General features: G+C 37.3%; 2 protein-coding genes across 2 annotated transcripts in view; one reads left to right on the top strand and one right to left on the bottom strand.

Moving 5' to 3' along the window:
- Positions 1–25,045, top strand: part of LOC127855184 (mitogen-activated protein kinase kinase kinase 20-like) — a 116,462-nt gene that overhangs the window by 64,032 nt on the left and 27,385 nt on the right. The window contains exon 17 of the mRNA XM_052390595.1: positions 23,502–23,600. Within this exon, the coding sequence (XP_052246555.1) occupies positions 23,502–23,600 (99 nt within the window). The remainder of the gene's footprint in view (positions 1–23,501; positions 23,601–25,045) is intronic.
- Positions 5,796–9,420, bottom strand: LOC127855182 (transcription intermediary factor 1-alpha-like). Its single transcript, XM_052390593.1, has 3 exons — positions 8,971–9,420; positions 7,630–8,645; positions 5,796–6,869 (listed from the first exon to the last, which is right to left on the bottom strand). Exons 1-3 carry the CDS (start codon positions 9,303–9,305, stop codon positions 6,517–6,519), a joined length of 1,704 nt encoding a protein of 567 aa, XP_052246553.1. The 5' UTR covers positions 9,306–9,420; the 3' UTR covers positions 5,796–6,516.

Consider the following 25,045-nt stretch of genomic DNA (forward strand, 5'->3'; position numbering starts at 1 on the left):
ACTGGAGCTTAAATATATCTTTAAAAAGGGCACTTCAATGTTGTCTTATGTGATGCCAAAAGGGTAAACAAATGATAATTTGGTGTGTAACATCATCTAGAGGTTCTCTACTAAGTTGTTTCATGCCCATGGGGTCAGAACTGGACACACACCAGGGATAAAGAAATTGATATATAAAATATAGAGACTTGAATAGTAAATAACTTTGAAAAATTTATATGAGGCTGCAATGGTGAGGTGTTTAGTATTGAGTGTATAACATTGTAGGGTGGTCCTCTACAAAGTTTCTTCAAAGTGTTCAAAATTGACCACTCCCTGGTGGTGACTTGTTATCCCCGGCCATAGGAGGAGGGATATTAGTTTGGCATTGTCCGTCCGTCTGTCTGTCAGTCACACTGCGTTTAGGTTTCGAAAAATGCTCATATGTCGCTTCAGATGTAACTTTATATTTGGTATGCATGTGTATATGGACAAGGTCTTTCCATACGCACACAAATTATGACCCCTTTGACCTTGACCTTGAACTTAGGGTCCGCGTTTAGGTTTCGAAATCTGCGTTTAGGTTTTGAAAATGCGTTTTTCGGGGGCATATGTCTTCCGATGGAGACAGCTATTTTTATGCCCCCCTTCAAAGAAGAGGGGGTATATTGCTTTGCACATGTCGGTCAGTCTGTCGGTCCGTCCACCAGGTGGTTTCCGGATGATAACTCAAGAACGCTTGGGCCTAGGATCATGAAACTTAATAGGAACATTGATCATGATTCGCAGATGACCCCTATTGATTTTGAGGTCACTAGGTCAAAGGTCACAGGTCAAGGTCACGGTTACTGGAAATAGGAAAATGGTTTCCGGATTATAACTCAAGAACGTTTAGGCCTGGGAGGGACATTGGTCATGACCGGCGGATGACCCCTTTTGATCTTCAGGTCACTAGGTCAAAGGTCAAGGTCACAGTGACTTAAAGCAGTAAATGGTTGACTGGAAATAGGAAAATGGTTTCCGGTTGATAACTCAAGAACGCGTATGCCTGGGAGTATGAAACTTCATAGGGACATTGGTCATGACTGGCAGATGACCCCTATTGATTTTGAGGTCACGAGGTCAAAGTTCAAGGTCACAGTGACTGGAAATAGGAAAATGGTTTCCGGATGATAAGTCAAGAACGCTTATGCCTGTAATCATGAAACATCATAGGGACATTAGTCGTGATGCAGATGACCCCTATTGATTTTGAGGTCAAGGTCACAGGTCCAGGTCACAGTGACTGGAAGTAGGAAAATAGTTTCTGGATGATAACTCAAGAATGCTTTTGCCTGGGACCATGAAATTTCATAGGGACATTGGTCATGACCGGCAGATGAGGTCACTAGGTCAAAGGTCAAGGTCACTGGTCAAGGTTACGGTTACTGGAAATAGGAAAATGGTTTCTGGAAGATAACACAAGAACGCTTATGCCTGGGATCATGAAATTTCATAGGGACATTGGTCATGACCGGCAGATGACCCCTATCGATTTTCAGGTCACTAGGTCAAGGTCACAGTGACCTGAAGCAGTAAAATGGTTGACTGGAAATAGGAAAATGATTTCCTGATGATAACTCAAGATACGCTTACGCCTGGGATCATTGGTCATGACCAGCAGATGACCCCTATTGATTTTCAGGTCACTAGGTCTAAGGTCAAGGTCACAGTGACCTGAAGCAGTAAAATGGTTAACTGAAAATAGGAAAATGGTTTCCGGATGATAACTCAAGAACACTTACACCTGGTATCATGATATTTCATAGGGACATTGGTCATCAGACTGGCAGATGACCCCTATTGATTTTGAGGTCACTAGGTTAAAGGTGTAGGTCACAGTGACAGGAAATAGGTAAATGGTTTCCTGATGATAACTCAAGAACACTTACGCCTGGGATCATGGAACTTCATAGGAACATTGGTCATGAACGGCAGATGACCCCTATAGAATTTCAGGTCACTAGGTCAAAGGTCAATGTCACAGTGACCTAAGTGCAAAATGGTTTCCGGATGATAACTCAAGAACGCTTAGGACTGGGATCACGAAACCACCACCACCATTACCACCACCACCACCACCACCATTCACAGTGACAGAAAATGTATTTACACAATGGCTGCCACTACAACTGACAGCTCATATGGGGGCATGCATGTTTTACAAACAGGCCTTCTGTCTATTTATGGTAGTGGATCTAAAGATAATTATTTTATCGTTTCATTTTGTTTGTCTTATCAAGAGAGCACATTTGGTATTGCCCTTTGGAATAGATTACAATAACATGTAGCAATATGCATCACTCCACTTGTTATAATGATAAGTTTAAAAAAAGCATGTATCCAAAATGCACAATCTAAGAACTTAGTAATTTATTTATTACAGAGATATTAACTGTATAGGTTCACTATGTAGAACATTAGGATCAATGATAAAAACCAACCATAAGCACGCACCAGTTTCTAGGTGATATTCAAGGGAGGTAACTAACTAAGAGTTCACATTGTCATAGACACAGTATCATGAACATTCTCAATTTTTTAGTTCAGCTCTGAACATGAAGAAGAGGGGGTATATTGTTTTGCTCATGTCGGTCCTGCGGTCTGTCCATCTGTCCGTCCACCAGATGGTTTCCAGATGAAAACTCAAGAACGCTTAGGCCTAGGATCATGAAACTTCATAGGTACATTGATCATGACTGGCAGATGATCCCTATTGATTTTCAGGTCATTAGGTCAAAGGTCACGGTTACGGTGACTCGAACCAGTAAAATGGTTTCCGGATGAAAACTCAAGAACGCTTAGGCCTATGATCATGAAACTTCATAGGTACATTGATCATGACTCGCAGATGACCTCTATTGATGTTCAGGTCACTAGTTTTAAATTATATTGAAATGTATGACCTTGTTAAAACTCTAGAGGTCACATTTATTTTCCAATCATCATGAAACTTGGTCTGAAGATTTGTCCCAATGATATCTTGGATGAGTTTGAAAATGTTTTTTTTTGCTTTAAAAACATGGCCACCAGGGGGGGGGGGGCATTTTTATGCCCCCCTTCGAAGAAAAGGCGGTATATTGATTTGCTCATGTCGGTCCGTTCGTATGTATGTCCATATGTCCGTCCACCAGATGGTTTCGGGATGATAACTCAAGAGCGCTTAGGCTTAGGATCATGAAACTTCATAGGTACATTGATCATGAATCGCAGATGACCCCTATTGATTATCAGGTCACTAGGTCAAAGGTCAAGGTCAGGGTGACCTGAAATAGTAAAATGGTTTCCGGATGATAACTCAAGAACGCTTATGCCTAGGATCATGAAACTTAATAGGTACATTGATCATGACTTGCAGATAACCCCTATTGATTATCAGGTCAGTAGGTCAAAGGTTTAAGGTCACGGTGACCCCAAATAGTAAAATGGTTTCCGGATGATAACTCAAGAACGCTTAGGCCTAGGATCATGAAACTTCATAGGTACATTGATCATGACTCGCAGATGACCCTTATTGATTTTGAGGTCACTAGGTCAAAGGTTAAGATCACGGTGACCCGAAATAGTAAAAGGGTTTCTGGATGATAACTCAAGAACGCTAATGCCTAGGATCATGAAACCTCGTAGGTACATTGATCATGACTCGCAGCTGACCACTATTGATTTTCAGGTCACTAGTTTTAAATTATATTAAAATGTATTACCTTGTTAACTCTCTAGAGGTCAATGATTTATTTTCTGATCGTCATGAAACTTGGTCTAAAGATTTGTCCCAATGATATCTTGGACGAGTTTGAAATTGTTTTTTTTTTCCTTAAAAAACATGGCCACCAGGGGCGGGGCATTTTTATGCCCCATTTCGAAGAAGAGGGGGTATATTGTTTTGCTCGTGTTGGTCCGTCCGTATGTATGTCCGTATGTCCGTCCACCAGATGGTTTCTGGATGATAACTCAAGAACGCTTAGGCTTAGGATCATGAAACTTCATAGGTACATTATCATGACTCGCAGATGACCCCTATTGATTTTCAGGTCACTAGGTCAAAGGTCAAGGTCAGGTTGACCTGAAATAGTAAAATGGTTTCCGGATAATAACTCAAGAACGCTAAGGCCTAGGATCATGAAACTTCATAGGTACATTGATCATGACTTGCAGATGACCCTTATTGCTTTTGAGGTCACTAGGTCAAAGGTCAAGGTCACGGTGACCCGAAATAGTAAAAGGGTTTCCGGATGATAACTCAAGAACACTTATGCCTAGGATCATGAAACTTCATAGGTACATTTATCACGACTCGCAGATGACCCCTATTGATTTTCAGGTCACTAGGTCAAAGGTCAAGGTCACGGTGACCCGAAATAGTAAAATGGTTTCGGATGATAACTCAAGAACGCTTAGGCCTAGGATCATGAAACTTCATAGGTACATTGATCATGACTTGCAGATGACCCTTATTGCTTTTGAGGTCACTAGGTCAAAGGTCAAGGTCACGGTGACCCGAAATAGTAAAAGGGTTTCCGGATGATAACTCAAGAACACTTATGCCTAGGATCATGAAACTTCATAGGTACATTTATCACGACTCGCAGATGACCCCTATTGATTTTCAGGTCACTAGGTCAAAGGTCAAGGTCACGGTGACCCGAAATAGTAAAATGGTTTCGGGTGATAACTCAAGAACGCTTAGGCCTAGGATCATGAAACTTCATAGGTAAATTGATAATGACTCGCAGATGAGCCCTATTGATTATCAGGTCACTAGGTCAAAGGTCAAGGTCATGGTGACCCGAAATAGTAAAATGGTTTCCGGATGATAACTCAAGAACGCTAAGGCCTAGGATCATGAAACTTCATAGGTACATTGATCATGACATGCAGATGACCCTTAATGATTTTGAGGTCACTAGGTCAAAGGTCAAGGTCACAGTGACCTGAAATAGTAAAATGGTTTCCGGATGATAACTCAAGAACGCTTATGCCTAGGATCATGAAACTTCATAGGTACATTTATCACGACTCGCAGATGACCTCTATTGATTTTCACGTCACTAGGTCAAAGGTCAAGGTCACGGTGACCCAAAATAGTTAAAGGGTTTCCGGATGATTACTCAAGAACGCTTATGCCTAGGATCATGAAACTTCATAGGTACATTGATCATGACTCGCAGATGACCCCTATTGTTTTTCAGGTCACTAGGTCAAAGGTCACGGTGACCTGAAATAGTAAAATGGTTTCCGGATGATAACTCAAGAACACTTATGCCTAGGATCATGAAACTTAACAGGTACATTGATCATGACTCGTAGATGACCCCTATTGACTTTCAGGTCACTAGGTCAAAGGTCAAGGTCACGGTGACCCGAAACAGTAAAATGGTTTCTGGAAGATAACTCAAAAGCGCTTATGCTTAAGGATCATGAAACTTCATAGGTACATTGATCATGACTGGCAGATGACCCCTATTGATTTTCAGGTCACTAGGTCAAAGGTCAAGGTCATTTGAAAAAAAAAGTTATGAGCTATTGAGCAATTATTATAAGAGCAATTCAAATGGTTCTGACAGTTGCTAAATAATAAGAAAGCACAAAATCTAAATGCATTATACGAGTTGTGCACGGTAGTAAGAAATTTGGTAATTAAAGACAAAAAAAAATTGTGTTTATATAGGCACAAAATAGTAAATACCAAAGGTATGAATATTTGATTATGCAATTGAATGAAAATGTATATATTTGAATACAGTTCATACATATAAAAGGTGGATGTGAACAAGAACTAGTTAAAGATAATTTATTCAGCAAAATATAATGAAAGGAAAGGCAGATAACACTTTGACATAAGTAATGACATATAAAATGGTCATCAACAAATATAAAATCTAAAAACAACAATAGCGGAAAACTGTACAATACATACTTGCTATGACTCTACATATTGTTTAGAACAGAACACATGGTAACAGTTAAACTATCCTAGAAGTGAATTCAATTCATTCAAACTGATCTCAATTGCATTCTGTTTAACTTTTCTTATTATAAGTGCAATGCAAATGGTTCTGACAGTTGATAAATAAAAACTGTCCCAAAACGCACTCTGCAGTTCTTTTTACATTGCATAACAATTTTATCACAATATATTAGATCAAAACAAATCTCCACAAGTAAATCATGTATCTACATATGAGTCATTTTGGGGATTTAGATCAAGATTACAACAATACACTGATTATATACAATTTAAATGAAAAATAATTGTCAATGAAATACAGTTGATTCCTTGCAACATTACACTAAATAATAGATCTATGATGCCAAGAACTTCATTACAAACGTACTTTTTAAACATATTCGCAGATATGACATTACTTGGCAAAACAGTTAATCATCCATGTAGATTATGTAATGTTATGTAACAGTGAATATTAGTTTGGTCAGGCCATGAATTATTGTTGACAGTACATGTTCCAAAATGTCTGCACTGAAACTGGTTAAACAAAACTATTTTACTTTAAACACTAGGATTTTTTTCCTATCACTTTGTGCCACAATGATGGATGCTGTGCTCCTATTGAAGTAGACTGACCATGGCTGAGCTAGTCCATCCCTCTCGGAAGCAAGAGTTGCCAGCTTCTTCTTGCCTTCACCATCCAGCTGAATGATAGTCTTGGATAGCCATCCACAGACCAGAACCTGTCCCAGATCAGTAACATGGATACCATTTGGTCCTTGCAGGTCTGGGTTGGTGAAGGTGTGGAGAACTGTGCCATCTGTGGCCAGGGTGAGGACCTTGTGATGGGATTGGTTGGTGACAAATATCTTGTCACCTGAAGGACTCACTGCACACTTCCATACTGTAAAAGAGAGTCATATCATTGAAGTGACTTCTTTATAGAATTATTATGCTAATAAAGATATTCTTACACAAACCTCATTATGTACAATAACATTCTCTCAGTCAGTAAATGTACTCCTTGACATAGTCAGAGCATGTGGACATGATTATTATTGAGGCATTATTATCCCCCGCCATAGGCGCAGGGATATTGTTTTGGCGTTGTCTATCCGTCCGTCTTTTTATCCCCCGCCATAGACGGAGGGATATTGTTTTGGCGTTGACTGTCCGTCTTTCCGTCCGTCTTTCCGTCCGTCCGTCTGTCCGTCCGTCCGTAGCCATATCTTGGAAGTGCTTTTGCAGATTTCATTGAAACTTGGTATGAGTGGCATTATAACCATCTGTTAATAACGGAGTTATGGCCCTTTGTATCTTGAAAAAATGCTTTTTGTGTCAAGAAGCATATTGGCGGGGGATATCAATTCAACAAATTTGCTTGTTTAAATTTAAGACTCTTAAAACGATGAAAAAGTCCCATACAGGGAAGAAAAGTCATGAAAATATTTAGGCAAAGGAAGAGCTTTATTGTTAAGGAGTTTTCATTTACAAATGAAACAATTATTAGGTATGTTATTTGCAAGCATAATTGTCTGAAATGGACAAAGGTAAAAACAATTGACCTTTGCGTAAATATGTATACCAATAATACAATTTTAATATTTCTATCATATTTATGATAATTTCAAATGTTATTGGAATATATATATACCAAATTTTACCTGTGTGATCGTCTGATGTATCTTCATACACTTTATTCAACAGGGCTCCTTTCATTGAATACTTGTAAAGTGCAGTGCCAGAAGTGAGATACAGGTCTTGCAGATCATGAGCGATACCAAGACAGTCATGTTGAAACTGCAACTTCCTGCCCTTAACCAGCTGCCTACCATTGACAGAGACAAACTGGACCCCATGTGTCTCCTTCGAATCCACAGTAACAGCTACTTCACTTGGTGTGATTTTACACATGCCCCATGGCCAACCAGTTAAATCACAATGTCCCACCACCTGGTATTGATGATTGAGTAGCTTAACTCGTTTATTAGCACAATCTGCAACAAGGATCTCATCATCAGAGAGAACACAGATGGCAATGATATCGCGGATTCTATCTGAATCACCTGGTATGCTCACATCATACTCTGACTTTCCTTGTATAGTGAATACCTGGTCTGGATCACCTAACTCTAATATTTCCTTGGTACTGAGTACAGTCTTCCCAAGACCTGACAATTTAGACAAGTACTGTTGAACATCACTGTCTGCCTGGAATGTCAGTGAACTTTCTACCTGAACAGAGTTCTCCTTCAGATAAGTTTCAGATTGCTTTACTTGTTCCAGACATTTCTTACTTGCAATAAATGTGAGTTCTGCTTTGCCCTTATCAATAATGTCATTTATTGCGCCACTGAGTTGTTTTAGTTCATTTTTAAGCTTGATGCAGTTGTCTAAATCAGTCTTAATAGAAGCTTTTAGACTGGTCATCTTATCATCTAGCTCTTGTATAGTGTTTTTTTCAATCTTGTCTAAAATGATATTTATTGTCTGGCGTGTGTCACGTATTTCATCTAATAGTTTGTTGTATGAAGCTTGCAAAGTCAGCATGTTGGTGTTGCAATGGTTCTCAAGTTTCTTGACTTCTTCGAGTATAGTTTGGATCTTTCTTGATAGTTGCTGCAAGTCTGGCAGAGGTCCTCTGGCTGACTCAGATATAAGTGTTACTTTAGTACACAGTCTGAAATGAAAATAACTGTTTAATATGTTTATGTGGTTTAAATGGTCATTATGCAAAAATATGTCTGAACCTTTGTTCATAATATTTGTATTGTTTTTAAAATGATTTTTCAGGTAATAAGATATGGACAGTAATTTTAAAACTAGTTTTTATTTTGAAGAAGCAAAAAATGAATGCTAGTCATCATTGTACTTTTATTTTCATGTTTTTCACACACACAAATAACTTAAAAATAATAGATATGAATAATACTGAATTAATTGGTCTTTTTATGACAGCATTTATCATTTTTGAACGCATATATATATGTATATATCTGAGTTACCTGTGATTGAGGAAAGCACAATTAGTGCAGCACAGCTGACTGTGGTCATTGCAGTACATTTCTAGATGTTTGTCTTCATGAAGGTCACACTTCAGAAGGAAATCCTGCACTTCCTTGGACGCTGGCCACTTACTTGTGTCTCCCCTTCCATACGTCACATGTTTCCCAAATAACTGACCATGAAGAGTGGCACATTCTGCACAATAAAATTTCTGACAGGTATCGCAGTACAACTCCGCCCACTGGTCAATTTTGTGCTCAAGACACGGCGAACAACAAAAGTCTATAATAGAATCAGAGCATGTTTCCATTGTTGATTTAGAAAATGTAGCCATCTTGATCACTTTAGTGCAAATATTCAGTTGAAATCTGTAATCTTTTAATAACACCGTTGCAACTGGTGGCTAAAATCAACTGATATGATATTTTAATATTTTGGACTCTACTGTTTACTGATAAACATTTAAGCTATCAGTACTTGACTTCATGTTACAGTACTTGTTATTAAATCATATGAGGTGCATGTTTATACACCATCAAAGCAGCTTTTAGGCCACTACAAATTGATTTGTTGGTCGTCGGATTTCCCGCACCTATTTTTTCAAAATGGAAAAAAAAAAATTACAGCTGGCACTCATTTTTGTGTCCTTCTGTAACCATAGTGCATGTGTTGTTTTTTTTAATGTGTGAAATAAAAAGCAATCTAGCAGAAACGATTTTGACGCTGAATACGAATGCCAAATAAATTGTTTCGTAGCCTTTTTAATCGATAACTGCAGACGCTAAAAAACTTGATTGAGACGACCATAAAAAATGGCTTCCTGCGTGAGCAGCACATGTTTTGCTGTCGTGACCGTTTTAACAAATTCCAGTGAAAAGTTGCTGCAGCCAACCCATATAAATATAAACACATCTGCTTCGTTCTGTGACTTATCTGAATGTGTTTGTTCATGTTTGAACATGCAACTATCATCAGATACCGTTGAAGCATGTTCAATTTGAAACAACATAGGAAAACATGACGTAAGATTTGTTTATGCATTTTCGCCATTAAATGGGCATATGGACAGTATTTCCCTATATGTAGGCACATGTTTCCTATAACACAATTTTAAGTGAACAAACAATAAATATAAAATCAATTAAGGCTGGTTCTAAAAGTTTCACAGGAACAATGTTTATAAGTATTAAAATACATGGTTGACGGAACATGTTTTACAGCTAGGTCCGTGTATTTCAGAAACATTATAAAAGTTATTTGAAATGTATAAATTTATTTCAGAAAAATACAATACCGAACTAGCCATCGATGTGCCCCTTTTAAAATAAGGTAGCGATTATATGCATGGCCTTTGTCCGACTGTCTGTCACCATTTTGATGATTGTCCCTCTTGAAGTGCTATTGCAACATGGTATACCTTTTCACAGCTTGCAACATGGTATACCTTTTTGAAGCTTTCAGTATTTAAAGCTTCAAACAAATCTAAGCAGCAGAAGGTAGACTCAATGATATGATTATATTTCGTTGTCAAAGGTCATATGCAACTTACTCCTTTAATATGAGGTCAATATACATCGACGTCATATCGTTTAACGTCAATTTGCTGTAGCATTGTTCTGACATGAAATCGTATTGGAAGCTTTAACGGCTGCAAATTCATATTACAGAGCAGAATCTTCATGGAAGAGTTATTCAATATAAAAATATATACATTATTAGTTTTGCACATGTCTGTTGGTCGGTCCATCAGTCTGTCGGTCCGTCCGTCCACCAGATGGTTTCCGGATGATTACTCAAGAACGCTTTGGCCTAGGATCTTGAAACTTCATAGGTACATTGATCATGACTGGCAGATGACCCCTATTGATTTTCAGGTCACTTGGTCAAAGGTTAAGGTATCAGTGACTCAAAATAGTAAAATGGTTTCCGGATGATAACTCAAGAATGCTTAGGCCTAGGATCATGAAACTTCATAGGTGAATTGATCATGACCGACAGATGACCCCTATTGATTTTCAGGTCATTAGGTCAAAGGTCAAGGTCACAGTGACTTGAAATAGTAAAATGGTTTCTGGATGATAACTCAAGAATGCTTACGCCTAGGATCATGAAACTTCATAGGTACATTGATCATGACTGGCAGATGACCCCTATTGATTTTCAGGTCACTAGGTCAAAGGTCAAGGTCACAGTGACTTGAAACAGTAATATGTTTTCCTGATGATAACTCAAGAATAATGAGGCCTATGATCATGAAACTTCATAGGTTTATTGATCATGACTGGCAGATGACCCCTATTGATTTTCAGGTCACTAGGTCAAAGGTCAAGGTCACAGTAACAAAAAACGTATTCATACAATGGCTGGCACTACAACTGACAGCCCATATGGGGGGCATGCATGTTTTACAAACAGCCCTTGTACTAATTGCATTAGAAGTTGTTTATTAAAACTTACAAGTAATGCTATTCCAGATATGAAAACACTAGCTTTAGACTTGTGTTCTACATTTTAAAGTTTAAGTGCTGAAACCTAATTTTAGTGCATTTTTATGTGAAAAGTATGTAACTCATAATTATTATCCCCACGCTTTTTGAAAATGGTGGGGATATTGTGGTTATCTCCGCCGTCTGTCTGTTGGTCCGACCGTCTGTCCTGGCCACTATCTCCTCCTACACTATAAGCACTAGAACCTTGAAACTTATACACATGTTAGCTATGAGGATATGTGCGACCCTGCACTATTTGGAATTTTGATCTGACCCCTGGGTCAAAAGTTATGGGGGTTGGGGTGGGGCCGGGTCAGAGATTTTCACTCATTTTTATGCCTCCTGTAGGGTGGCATATAGCAGTTGAACTGTCCGTCAGTCTGTATGTCTGTCCGTCCGAAAACTTTAACATTAGCCATAACTTTTTAAATATTGAAGATAGCAGCTTGATATTTGGCATTGAGTGGTAAAATTTCAAGGTAAACATCATCCTTCCAAGTCTAGGGATCGAAAAAACAAAGCCAAGGGACGTACTAAGCTTTAAATTGACATAATTATCTGACCTGCAAAATTATATAAAAAAATGTAATAAATCAAAGTTGCGCAGTAGGCAGCATTGTGTTTCTGACAAACAAATTGTGGTAAAAGGTCAAGGTCAAGGTCATCCTTCAAGGTCTAAGGTCAAAAATACAAATCAAAGCAAAGTAATAATCTTTAAAGGAAGATAATTATTCAATATTGAACATAGCAACTTGATATTTGGCATGCATGTGCATCTCATGGAGCCGCACATTGAGTGGTGAATCTACAGTCATGGTAGTGGATTTTAATTATTTGCTACTAAAAATAGAGTGGCTTTTAATTATTTACTACTAAAAATAGAGATTTGTTAGAGACAATTATTTTCAAGGAAAGTAATTTATATAATTATAAATCTCATATTATATATTTCCTTACCAAGAATTTAACTTCTTTTCACAGTTACTGTACAAAAATTTTATTAGCCGGATTTTTTTCGAAAAAATCTCGGCTTATAGATTGATGTTGTCGGGCGGGCGGGGGGGCGGGCGGGCGGGCGGGGTGGCGGCGTGCTCGAAAATGTTAAAGTTCTTATTTCATGGTATAACTTTGGTATGCTTGGACCTAGAGTCTTCAAACTTGACATGAAGGTTGGCCAGGATTAACAGATGACCACTGGTCATTTCAAGGTCATTCATTTGAAGGTCAAGGTCACTGTGACCTTCAATATAAAAAATGTTAAAGTTGTTATAACTTTGGTATGCTTGGACCTAGAGTCTTGAAACTTGACATGAAGGTTGGCCATAACTAGTTAGTAACCACTGGTCATTTCAAGGTCATTCATTTGAAGGTCAAGGTCACTGTGACCTTGAATGTAAAAATGTTAAAGTTCTTATTTCATGGTATAACTTTGGTATGCTTGGACCTAGAGTCTTCAAACTTGACATGAAGGTTGGCCAGGATTAACAGATGACCACTGGTCATTTCAAGGTCATTCATTTGAAGGTGAAGGTCACTGTGACCTTCAATATTAAAATGTTAAAGTTGTTATAACTTTGGTATGCTTGGACCTAGAGTCTTGAAACTTGACATGAAGGTTGGCCAGAACTAGTAAGTAACCACTGGACATTTCAAGGTCATTCATTTGAAGGTCAAGGTCACTGTGACCTTGAATGTAAAAATGTTAAAGTTGTTATAACTTTGGTATGCTTGGACCTAGAGTCTTGAAACTTGACATGAAGGTTGGCCAGAACTAGTAAGTAACCACTGGACATTTCAAGGTCATTCATTTGAAGGTCAAGGTCACTGTGACCTTGAATGTAAAAATGTTAAAGTTCTTATTTCATGTTATAACTTTGGTATGCTTGTACCTAGAGTCTTCAAACTTGAAATAAAGATTGGCCAGTACTAGAAGATGACCACTGGTCATTTCAATGTCATTCATTTGAAGGTCAAGGTCACTGTGACCTTAAATGTTAAAATGTTAAAATTGTTATAACTTTGGTATGCTTGGACATAGAGTCTTCAAACTTGACATGAAGGTTTGCAAGCACACTTAGATGACCACTGGTCATTTCAAGGTCATTCAAGGTCATTCATTCTAAGGTCAAGGTCACTGTGACCTTGAATGTAAAAATGTTAAAGTTCTTATAAATAGTATTATTTCATCTAAGTTTATTTTCTTACATTTGATAATGAAATTGATGGAAACTTCAAACAATATGTTACTAATTTGCTAATAAAAAAATTGAGATCAAACTTTCCTAATTGTCAATTCAAGTTCATATTTGTGACCTTAAATGTTATTGTTGTTCATGTATATGCATGCATTCAAAACATAACACAAGGTTTGCTCATGCCTTGAAAAGTACTTACATTTCATTTTGACCTTTGAACAATATTTCAGTAATTTAAGTATTGCATTGACAAAAACACGAAAGGTACTTTCCTGTCATTTAAATAAAAAATCCGGCTTCAATGCGGTCATCTCCGACCGCGGAACTCTTGTTTTGATTATTTTTAACTCAAATGAATGATTTGTCAAAGTTTTTTTAATGATATAATTATCATTTCTTTACTGCACTAATTTGTGAATGGTAGGGTTCATTACATACCTATGTCTATAGGTACATGATGAACTCTGGCTATGATCTCTTTGATAAACCACAGGCCTTGGTTGTCAGTGATGTCTGACTTGGTCATTTTGACTGTCTACAGACCCCTCCCCCCTGGTTGGATTGGACAAAATCCAAGGGAAGTAATAAGCTTTAAAGGGAGATGATTTCTATACCTGCCAAATGATAAATAGAAATTTTATCTCAAAGTGGGGCAGTAGGGAGCATTGTGTTTCTGACGAACACATCTCTTATTTTATGTTATTTTACATTAACTTCTTCATTTCTACACCGATTGACTTCTAATTGATACTGAACATCTCTTATGACTGGACAGTTAATCTTAACTATGCATGGCCCCATTACCAACCCTGGGGCGCCCCGCCCACATAGACCACGCCCACCAAAAATTGCCTTTTACTCTAATTTCTTCATTTCTACACCGATTCATTTCAGATTGATACTGAACATCTCTTATGACAATACGGTCAATCTCAAGTATGCATGGCCCCATTACCAACCCTGGGGGGCCCCGCCCCTATAGACCACACCCACAAAAAATTGCCTTTTACTATAATTTCTTAATTTCTACACCGAGTCACTTCTAATTGATACTGAACGTCTCTTATGACAATACGGTTAATCTCAACTATGCATGGCCCCATTACCAACCCTGGAGCACCTCGTCCACGTGTATTGATAGGCCACACCCACCCAAAATTGCCTTTTACTATAACTTCTTCATATTTACCCCGATTCACTTCTAATTGATACTGCACTTCTCTTATGACAATACGGTCAATCTGAAGTATGCATGGCCCCATTACCAACCCAGTGGGGCGCCCCGCTCACATAGGCCACACCCACCCAAAATTGCCTTTTACTAATACTTCTTCATTTCTACACCGATTCATTTCTAATTGATACTGAACTTCTGTTATGACAATACGGTCAATCTCAACTGTGCATGGCCCCATTACCAACCCTGGGGTGCCCTGCCCACATAGGCCACTCCCACCCAAAATTGCCTTTTACTATAATTTCTTCATTTCTACACCAATTCACTTCTAATTGATACTGAACATCTCTTATGACAATATGGTCAATCTCAACTATGCATGGCCCCATTACCAACCCTGGGGCGCCCTGCCCACATAGGCCACACCCACCCAAAATTGCCTTTTACTATAACTTCTTCATTTCTACACCGATTCACTTCTAATTGACACTGAACTTCTGTTATGACAATACGGTCAATTTCAACTATGCATGGCCCCATTACCAACCCTGGGGCGCCCCTGGGTCAAACATGCGGCATGGGGATACGTGTCTGCCACTGCCGCGCCATTTCTAGTTATTGCTTGTTTGTACATAGATTCTTTTCTTTGTATAAGAATTGATTTGAATGTAAACAATAGCTGTTTAAACCTGTATCTCTTGTTAATGCAAAATTTTTCTATCGAAATGGGATTTTTGTTATTCTTTTGCTCTTCGCTCCCTCCAAAATTGTCCTGTTTTCAAAGAAAAAAATTTCACTCGCCTCTTTTTTTTTTTTTAATCCGTTGACCAACAAATCAATTTGGAGTGGCCTTAGCTTCAGTTACTGAGATACCATGTTGAATATTATTTTGGTATCCAAGACATTTTCTGTTATACTTAAAGATACATACAACCAAAAATTACACTGTGTAAACGTTTTTAAAATGTGTTGACACTGTGAGATATACATCCATAACATGACATATTGACACAATATTTTTGTATACTGAAAACTTCTACTTTAAACCTTTTTAGGAAAGGTTACTGCACATAACACACCTAATATAATAACTCTCACAGTTACTCCATTTAAGTGAAACAATAGTGAAAACATATTTTGGCGAATATATAAATTGAAAGTATTTGAACATTTTTGTTTTAATTAGGCTTCTTGGAAAATTACATTCAATGAAACCCATTAGACACATTATTAACTCTATTGGTAGAATAACCGGTAATTTAACTGAAAGATCCATATACATATAACCACATACATAGAACTAAATGATGGAAACATATATCTCAGTCTAATTGAAATTTAAAAGATGTGCAGACACTATATTAAGTGTAAACATAAGAATTGAACTAAAGCTTGAATGTGGGTGCGAGTGGGGGATGAATAACATTAATTTTGCTGTAACTACTTTTTTACGTATACAGTCAAAACTGACCTAACAGTCACTTGAGATTAACAATCAACTTGAGACAACTTTCAGTCTTGATCCCCCCCCCCCCCCCACGAGAATCACTCTATATTACACTTGAGAATATCGGTCCATTGTCCATAACAGCCAACGGCCAGTATATTTCACTCCGAAAGTCATGTTTGAACTGAAAAAGATGGTCACGCGTCAGTCGTTTCGTGTCACGAAAATTAAGAACACAAACAAAACATGTGCACGTAACAATAATAACGTGTATTAGTAGCAATTATTGGCTGCATTCATAGCGACAAAGCATAAGCGCTCGACAAAGTCAATAGACTTCATCGCCGATAAGGTATTACAATCAGCAATAAGCTGGCGAGTGTTGTTATAAATCACGTTGTTGTTAGGAGAAGGCTATAAAAGGATTAGTGAAGGATAAGTGATCATCAATTCAGGTAAAATATACATTCAATTGCAACTTTTTTAACCAACTTTACATTTTTTCCACAAGATTTTGGCGTCTTTTTGTTTGAATGAGAACGATACAGTTACACCGTACTTTCGGTTTATGACAGCAAATCCGCTTTTATACTTGTTCGGATGTGACGTCAATGACACGTGACAATCTTTATTTTAAAAAACATCCCAATGAATGTAATGCAAACTGTCAGATTTACTGAATGAACGAGATGCATGAGCAAACAACAATTCTATCGTTGATAAAGTCATAGATTTAATTGTAAAATAGTTATGAAATGAAAATCAATTTTTAGCTCATCTATTTTTTGAAAAAAAATTATGAGCTATTGTCATCACCTTGGCGTCGGCGTCGGCGTTGGCGTTGGCGTCGGCGTCCGGTTAAGTTTTGCGTTTAGGTCCACTTTTCTCAGAAAGTATCAATGCTATTGCATTCAAACTTGGTACACTTACTTACTATCATGAGGGGACTGGGCAGGCAAAGTTAGATAACTCTGGCGTGCATTTTGACAGAATTATGTGCCCTTTTTATACTTAAAAAATTGAAAATTTTGGTTAAGTTTTGCGTTTAGGTCCATTTTATTCCTTAAGCATCAAAGCTATTGCTTTCATACTTGAAACACTTACTAACTATCATAAGGGGACTGTGCAGGCAAAGTAATGTAACTCTGACTGGCATTTTGACAGAATTATGTGCCCTTTTTATACTTAGAAAATTGAAAATTTGATTAAGTTTTGTGTTTAGGTCCACTTTATTCCTACAGTATCAAAGCTATTGCTTTCATACTTGCAAGATTTATGAACTATCATAAGGGGACGGTGCAGGCAAAGTTATGTAGCTCTGACTGGCATTTGGACGGAATTATGGGCCCTTTATACTTAGAAAATTGAAAATTTGGTTAAGATTTATGTTTTGGTCCACTTTACCCCTAAAGTATCATAGATATTGCTTTCATACTTGGAACACTCACAAACTATCATAAGGGTACAGTAAAAGGACAAGTTGCATAACTCTGGTTGTCATTGTTACGGAATTATGGCCCTTTTTTGACTTAGTAACTTTTAATATATGGTTAAATTTTGTGTTTCGATCCACTCGAAGTATCAAGGCTATTGCTTTCAAACTTCAAATACTTACATGCTATCATGAGGTTACTGTACCTGGCAACTTGAATTTTACTTTGACCTTTGAATGACCTTGACTCTGAAGATCAAATTATTAAATTTTGCTAAAATTGCCATAACTTTTTTATTTATGATTAGATTTGATTGATACTTTGATGAAACTACTCTTACCTGACATACCACAATAGACTTCACCCAAACCATCCCCCGTGCCCTCCCCCCCCCCCTCCCCCCCCCCTCCCCCCCTCCCCCCCCCCTTATTTTTTTTTTTTTTTTTTTTTTTTTTAAGATCATCTCACAAATGACCACCACACCCTCACACTATACCCCCACCCCACCCCCCACCCACCCCCAATTTTTTTTTTTTAATTTTTTTTTTTTTTTTTTTTTTTTAAGATCATCTCACAAATTATCACCACACCCTCACACTTTACCCCCCCCCCCCCCCCCCCCCATTTTTTTTTTAAAACGGTTATGTTTGAAATACCGTCCAACCATCGCACCCAAAACCCCCCCCCGCCCCCCCCTTCCCCCCGATTTTTTTTTTTTTCGCTTTTTTGGAAGGTAATGTAATAAATGTCCACAACCCCACACTATACACCCCTCTTCACTCCACTCCTCCCTCCTTTGTGATTGAAAATGAGAGTCCCTTCACCTTTAAAAAGAAAATAGATGAGCGGTCTGCACCCGCAAGGCAGTGCTCTTGTTAAAAAAAGACATTATTCTGTATTATTTAATAGAAACTGGCATCGGTTTGTTCTTGAGAAATGCAGTTCAGGTTTTTAAGAGTATTTGAAGCCAATCAAGAACTGTTCATAAAAAGCTTTTGGAATGATCATGAACTTGCATAATGAAAAATGCATATGATGAACACTGTATGAATTGATGAAGACAAATCATAAAACCATGGACAAGTGATCAGTTTGTTACATTTGATGAGGGTCTTTTCTAGCCTATTAATTATTTGTCGTACATCCAAATGAATGTCCCTGTGGACATATAAGAACAGAACAGAACAAAACAGTTTATTTTTACTTACGCATGTGAAGCTCATCATTGTTGACATGAATATAAAATAACAAAATGCGTTGTAGTACACACAGAACACACATTATTTTAAAGAACAGTTAATCTAAATAAACAGGGAATAAACATATTTTGTAAACATATTTCGTGAGAATGTCACATGGATGAGGTTAATACATAGTCATCACACAATGTTTTACGTATATAGTTTTACAATTGTAGCAATAATTACATAATTCTGACCTTATTTTCTTTGTAAGAAAATGTAGTATTATTTAACACTACATATATATGACATTTTCTCTTATTTTAAAGCATTTTTAACTAAACATGGCTATCTTTCTTTATACAGTGTTGTTTGAACTATTGAGTAGTTTACAATAACATTTGAACCATTGAAACAGTACTGGCGGATTGTTCTCCCTTAATTGTGGGTTGAACATAATCCTCAAAAATGAGTTGAGTCTACCTTCACCTGCCGACTTCCCAGACGCTTCATATGTTCTGATAATGATTCATAGATTGGAAATAAATCATCTACTGTTCTATAGGCTACAAAAAAGAAATCTTTGAAAAAAGACTCTGAAATATCCTGATTATGATGATTTTTCTTATGTGAAACATCGATGAAACAAGTTTACAACCTTAATTAATAGTGTATGTTGGTTAATATATTTGATAGATGCTCCTCCCCCTCTCCCCCAATACCAGCATTTAGTGTGGTTAATGTTACATCCATATGTGCCGTGCTCTGGGAAAACGGGGTTTAATGCATGTGCCTATAGTGTAGTTCTTGATTAGATTGTGCATTCCGCACAGGCTAATCAGGGATGACACTTTTGGCCTTATATGTATTGTTTAAATAAAGTCTCTTCTTAGCAAAAATGCAGTTTAGGCAGAAAGTGTTGCACATGCATTAAACCTCCTTTTTACAGAGCCCGGCACATATATACTAATATACATGTCTAGTCTTTGCGCCCCTGGATTGCCTAGTGATAATTGATCATCACTATCAGCAGTATATGAGTCCGTAAGTCTTTCCGTCCGTCTGGCCGGCACCTTTGTGTCTGGAGCCATATCTTGGAAGTGCTTTGTCGGATTTTATTGAAACTTGGTATGAGTATATATATGGATAAGAGGATGATGCACTCCAAATGGCATTGTACACCATCTGTTAATAACGGAATTATGGCCCTTTGTATCTTGAAAAAATGCTCACTTTTGTGTCCGGAGCCATATCTTGAAAGTGCTTTGGCGGATTTCATTGAAACTTGGTATGAGTATATATATGGATAGGAGGATGATGTACGCCAAATGGCATTGTACAACATCTGTTAATAACGGAGTTATGGCCCTTTGTATCTTGAAAAAATGCTTTTTTGAGTGTCAAATACAACACTTTTGTGTCCAGAAGCATATTGGCGGGGGATATCAATTCAATGAATTTGCTTGTTTTCTCAATTTTGCTGTCACAAATCAACTATTAAAACAGTCAGACAACCTTTTTTGTAAAAATAATGTTTTTACCAAATTTTCCGAATTGAAATGAGGGAACGTTTGTCGTCTTCTGAATGTTAAAGGTAGTGTGACTAATACATTTTGTAAAATTTCAGGAGAAGCAAAAAAACTATTTTATTATAATTATAAAGATTTTTCAGTGTCCCAATTTTTATGCTTTCCCCCCAAAAAAATTGGGGGGAGCATATAGTCGCCGCTTCGTCTGTCCGTCCGTCCGTGTGTCTGTCCGTTGACAATTTTTGTCCGGGCTATTTCTCAGCAACTAATGACCGGAATTCAATGAAACTTTATGGGAAGCTTCACTACCAAGAGGAGATGTGCATATTATCAGCGCCTTGTGTTCGGATGATTTTTCACAGAGTTATGGCCCTTTAAAATTTTCCATTAACTGTACATATTGTGCAATTCTTGTCCGGGCTATTTCTCAGCAACTAATGACCGGAATTCAATGAAACTTTATGGGAAGCTTTACTACCAAGAGGAGATGTGCATATTATCAGCGGGTTCTAGTAGGATGATTTATCACAGAGTTATGGCCCTTTGAAATTTTCTATAAAAAAAATATTGTCCCCCAACTACTGTGCCCTCAAGACGTTTCCTTTTAGCTGAATATATAGTGCAATATTGTGACAAAAAAAAACTTTGGGGAGCATCACCCGTCTCCGACAGTTTCTTGTTGTATTAGTATTAAAATAAAAATTAAAAACAAAACAAAACTCCAAATTGAGATGTTTTTGTTTTGTTTTCAAAACAATAAATTTACAGTGGCATGCTGACATGCAACAACTTACCATTTACCCAAAGAGCAGTTGAATAACACCAATTTAGTAAATGTATAGAACAGAGTATAATTTCAAGTTTATATGTAACCAATCAATGTAAAATGTTTTATTTTTGCCTTTAATCACACTGATTTTGCTAAATAAAATGTATACTTAACTTTGTCATTGTTGTCAACGTCGCAGTCTTCAATCTTCTTCGAACACTGTGACAAAAACTTCTCATTGAAGAGCAAAGTGGGTATATTTCAACCTTGTCTTATGTCGGAAGCAATAAATCTTAAGACCAATTTAGATAACTTGTACCTGTAACAACACCCACAATAATCGCAATTATCACCATTACATGCCATTTTGCAGCAGTCAGGACGCTCCATTGATTTCAGCAGTATAGCATACTTCACGGAAATCTATTGCATAACGACTGCTGTAAAGTGGCTAGTAAAAATAGTGTCTTCATGTCAATTTAAGGAAATATTAGGCAGAAAATATGCAGATTTCCTATATAAAAATCGCCATTTGTGGACATATGTAGCCAGAATTTTAAATTTGTTGCCATTGGCCAAAATTGTGATAGACAGTGGGAACCCTGATTAACTGCATGCTATGTCTTACTCTTTAATTGCTTGACACTTATATTTTTGTGAAAAAAGGCTTCAAAAAGCAGATCATAATATGTCAGAGAACGGCTGGATTATATAAAGACAGAATTTTTTTTTAAACTACTCTAGTACATGTATTTATTTGACAGTAATGGGATCTTCTTTAACAATTTAAGATCAACATTTCATATAGAATAATTTATATAATATTGTTCTATGATTTATTTGGATGCATATTTTCATAAAATGTACTTTATTTGGATGCTTATTTTCATAAAATAGACTATAAAAATGTACTTTTTAACCAGGTTTTCCGAAGGAAAAAACTGGTTATTAGATTGGCGAATGCGGGCGGGCTGGCTGGCAGGCGGGCTGGCTGGCGGGCGGGCGGGCGGAACAAGCTTGTCCGGGCCATAACTATGTCGTTCATTGTCAGATTTTAAAATCATTTGGCACATTTGTTCACCATCATTGGACGGTGTGTCGGGCGAAATAATTACGTCCATATCTCCAAGGTCAAGGTCACACTTTGAGTTCAAAGGTCAAAAATGGCCATAAATGAGCTTGTCCTGGCCATAACTATGTCATTCATTGTGAGATTTTAAAATCATTTGGCACATTTGTTCACCATCATGGGACGGTGTGTAGCACGAAAGAATCACATCAATATCTCCAATGTCAAGGTCGCCACGACTAAAAATAGATTTTTAAAAAAAAATTACAAAAGGGGTTAATTTTGTTTGTTCATTTCAAAAGTTCAGTTTGAGTTTTCTCCCTTTATCAGATTTTTTTTCCCAATGAAAACCTGGTTTTGTGACAATTTTGTCCCTTGTTTATGCATGTTTTCAGAAAAAGACTTTATTTGGATGCTTATTTTCATAAAATAGACAATATAGAAATTAGAATCAGCATTACAAATAGAAGGTTTGGAGCTGATTACAATTCAAACAGATAGAAACATATCTAAATATCTTATATGTTTGAATCAAATACAAAAAAAGACATTTTTATATCCCCCACCACTATAGTGGGGGACATATTGTTTTTGCCCTGTCTGTTGGTTTGTTGGTTGGTTGGTTGGTTTGTGTGTTTATTTGTGCAAACTTCAACATTTGCAATAACTTTTACAATATTGAAGATAGCAACTTCATATTTGACATGCATGTGTATCTCATAGAGCTGCACATTTTGAGTGGTGAAAGGTCAAAGTCATCCTTCAAGGTCAAAGGTCAAATATATGGGTCAAAATCGCTAATTTAATGTACACTTTTGCAATATTGAAGATAGCAACTTGATATTTGGTATGCATGTTTATCTCATGGAGCTGCATATTGTGAGTGGTGAAAGGTCAAGATCAAGGTCATCCTTCAAGGTCAAAAGTCAAATATATGGGGACATAGTGTTTCACAAACACATCGCTTGTTTCCGAATTCAACTCACTCTTGTATGGCCTTGGGTGCCAGAAGGGGAAACGAAGAATATTTCAATTTTGTCTGTGTAAGATGTTTGTCCTTTATGTAAATCCTCTTTAACAAGGTCGCCTTGGTGCAGTCGAAATGGTGTCCACCTAGCGACTGGGAGGTCATGGGTTTGATCCTCCCTGTGGGTGTTCTTTAGATCTTTAACCCAGGTAACAGACTCGAGAACATTTCAATAAACCTTACATAAATAAATAGGTTGAAATTCTCCTTTCAGTCCACAAAGCCTCAGAGCGAAGCAAAAGATCCTGAATTGAAGACAGCTGAGCTGACCATGATTTTTGGACATCACTTACGCCAGGGAAAATCCACCAAGGTAAAATATGTTTAAAAAAATACTTGGTAAGTGCTGAACACTATTTAACCATTTACCCCTTATTAACCCACTTTGATGGGTTTAAAGTCCCTTAGAAAATCTAATTAAATTTTAAATCATCTTTACTAGAATCAAGATTTAGAGACTGTGAGTTACTCGCAGACTGTTCTGGTTTTATGCTGATTGCAAAAGCCATTTTCACTTTGCTTCTGATGGGAAAAGTACTACATATATCAATTGGGCCATAAAACAGTGGAACATTTTTAGTAATGAGTCATATCGATAGATTTTAAATTTTAAGCATGAATTTATGATATTGTGCTTAACAAATCTGCAGCTCGTTAGGTCGCCATGGTGTTAAGGATATGGCGTATGCCTAGCAACCAGGAGGTCAAGGGTTTGATCCCCACTGAGCGAGCGCTCTTTAGATCTCCCCATAAGTAATAAGCCTGAGGCTTTTGATGCAATCGAGCTAAAATAAATAGGTTTAAAGTAAAGCTGCAGCTGAACATGTTAATTCTGAAAAGTATATGTTGTAAGATAAACTTAAGACTTTTATGTAACATGGACCTGAATGTTGAGTCTTGGCAAAGCTAGTTGTTCAGGTACAGATAATATGGGTATCAGTGTAAAATACACAGACATGTTCTTAACCCTTTCCCCAATAAGAAGCCAAGTGAAAATGGCTTTTGCAACCAGCATAAAACCAGAACAGCCTGCGAGTAACTCGCAGTCTTTTCAGATTGTATGCTGTTTGCTGCTCATCAGTAAAAAAGGATTGGAAATAAAGCCTTTAAAACTTTAATCTAGTAAGAAAGGTATTTAATTAGATGTTACTTTCTAAGGGACTACAAAACCGTCAAAATACGTATCTTAGTGGTAAAGGGTTAATACAAATGAGTTAGACGTATTGTGAGAGAAAAATGGCATGGCTACGGTTGAATCGGGAATCCTGAGTTAGTGGTAAGAACCATGGTCTTTATCCATGGTTAATCAAAAACCGATCATTCATATCACCATTTTGAACAAAGAATGCAGTCTGTGCAGAGCAGAGTTTTGACAGATACATTAAAGATGTTGAAATGGCATCCGAAATAAAGTCAATGTATATGGGGTTGACGCCGTAAGACTGTAACACATTTAACCCTTAACCACGTATTTTGACGCATTTGTAGTCACTTAGAAAGTTAACTTTGATTAAAGACCTTTCTAACTAGATTCAAGTTTTAAAGGCTTCATTTCATACCTTTAGATACTGATGAGCAGCAAACAGCATACAACCTGAACAGGCTGCGAGTTACTTGCAGGCTGTTCCTGTTTTATGCTGTTTGCACATAGCCATTGTTACTTTGCATTCTTATGGGGGAAAGGGTTAAAGGATGTGGTGAATTTAAAGTGTTCCAACCTATACTTCTGTTCATGCATCTAGGTGGAAATGTAAAGGA

The sequence above is a fragment of the Dreissena polymorpha genome, chromosome 13, assembly GCF_020536995.1.
Source record: "Dreissena polymorpha isolate Duluth1 chromosome 13, UMN_Dpol_1.0, whole genome shotgun sequence".
Lineage (NCBI taxonomy): Eukaryota > Metazoa > Mollusca > Bivalvia > Myida > Dreissenidae > Dreissena > Dreissena polymorpha.

Bases quoted from the DNA above. Each gene is read 5' to 3' on its own strand.
- LOC127855182 (XM_052390593.1), bottom strand. From the start codon at position 9,305: ATGGCTACATTTTCTAAATCAACAATGGAAACATGCTCTGATTCTATT. The intron at 8,646-8,970 runs GTAACTCAGATA...TTTTCATTTCAG, and splicing joins TGTGCTTTCCTCAATCACAG to ACTGTGTACTAAAGTAACAC. The intron at 6,870-7,629 runs GTAAAATTTGGT...TCTCTTTTACAG, and splicing joins TACATCAGACGATCACACAG to TATGGAAGTGTGCAGTGAGT.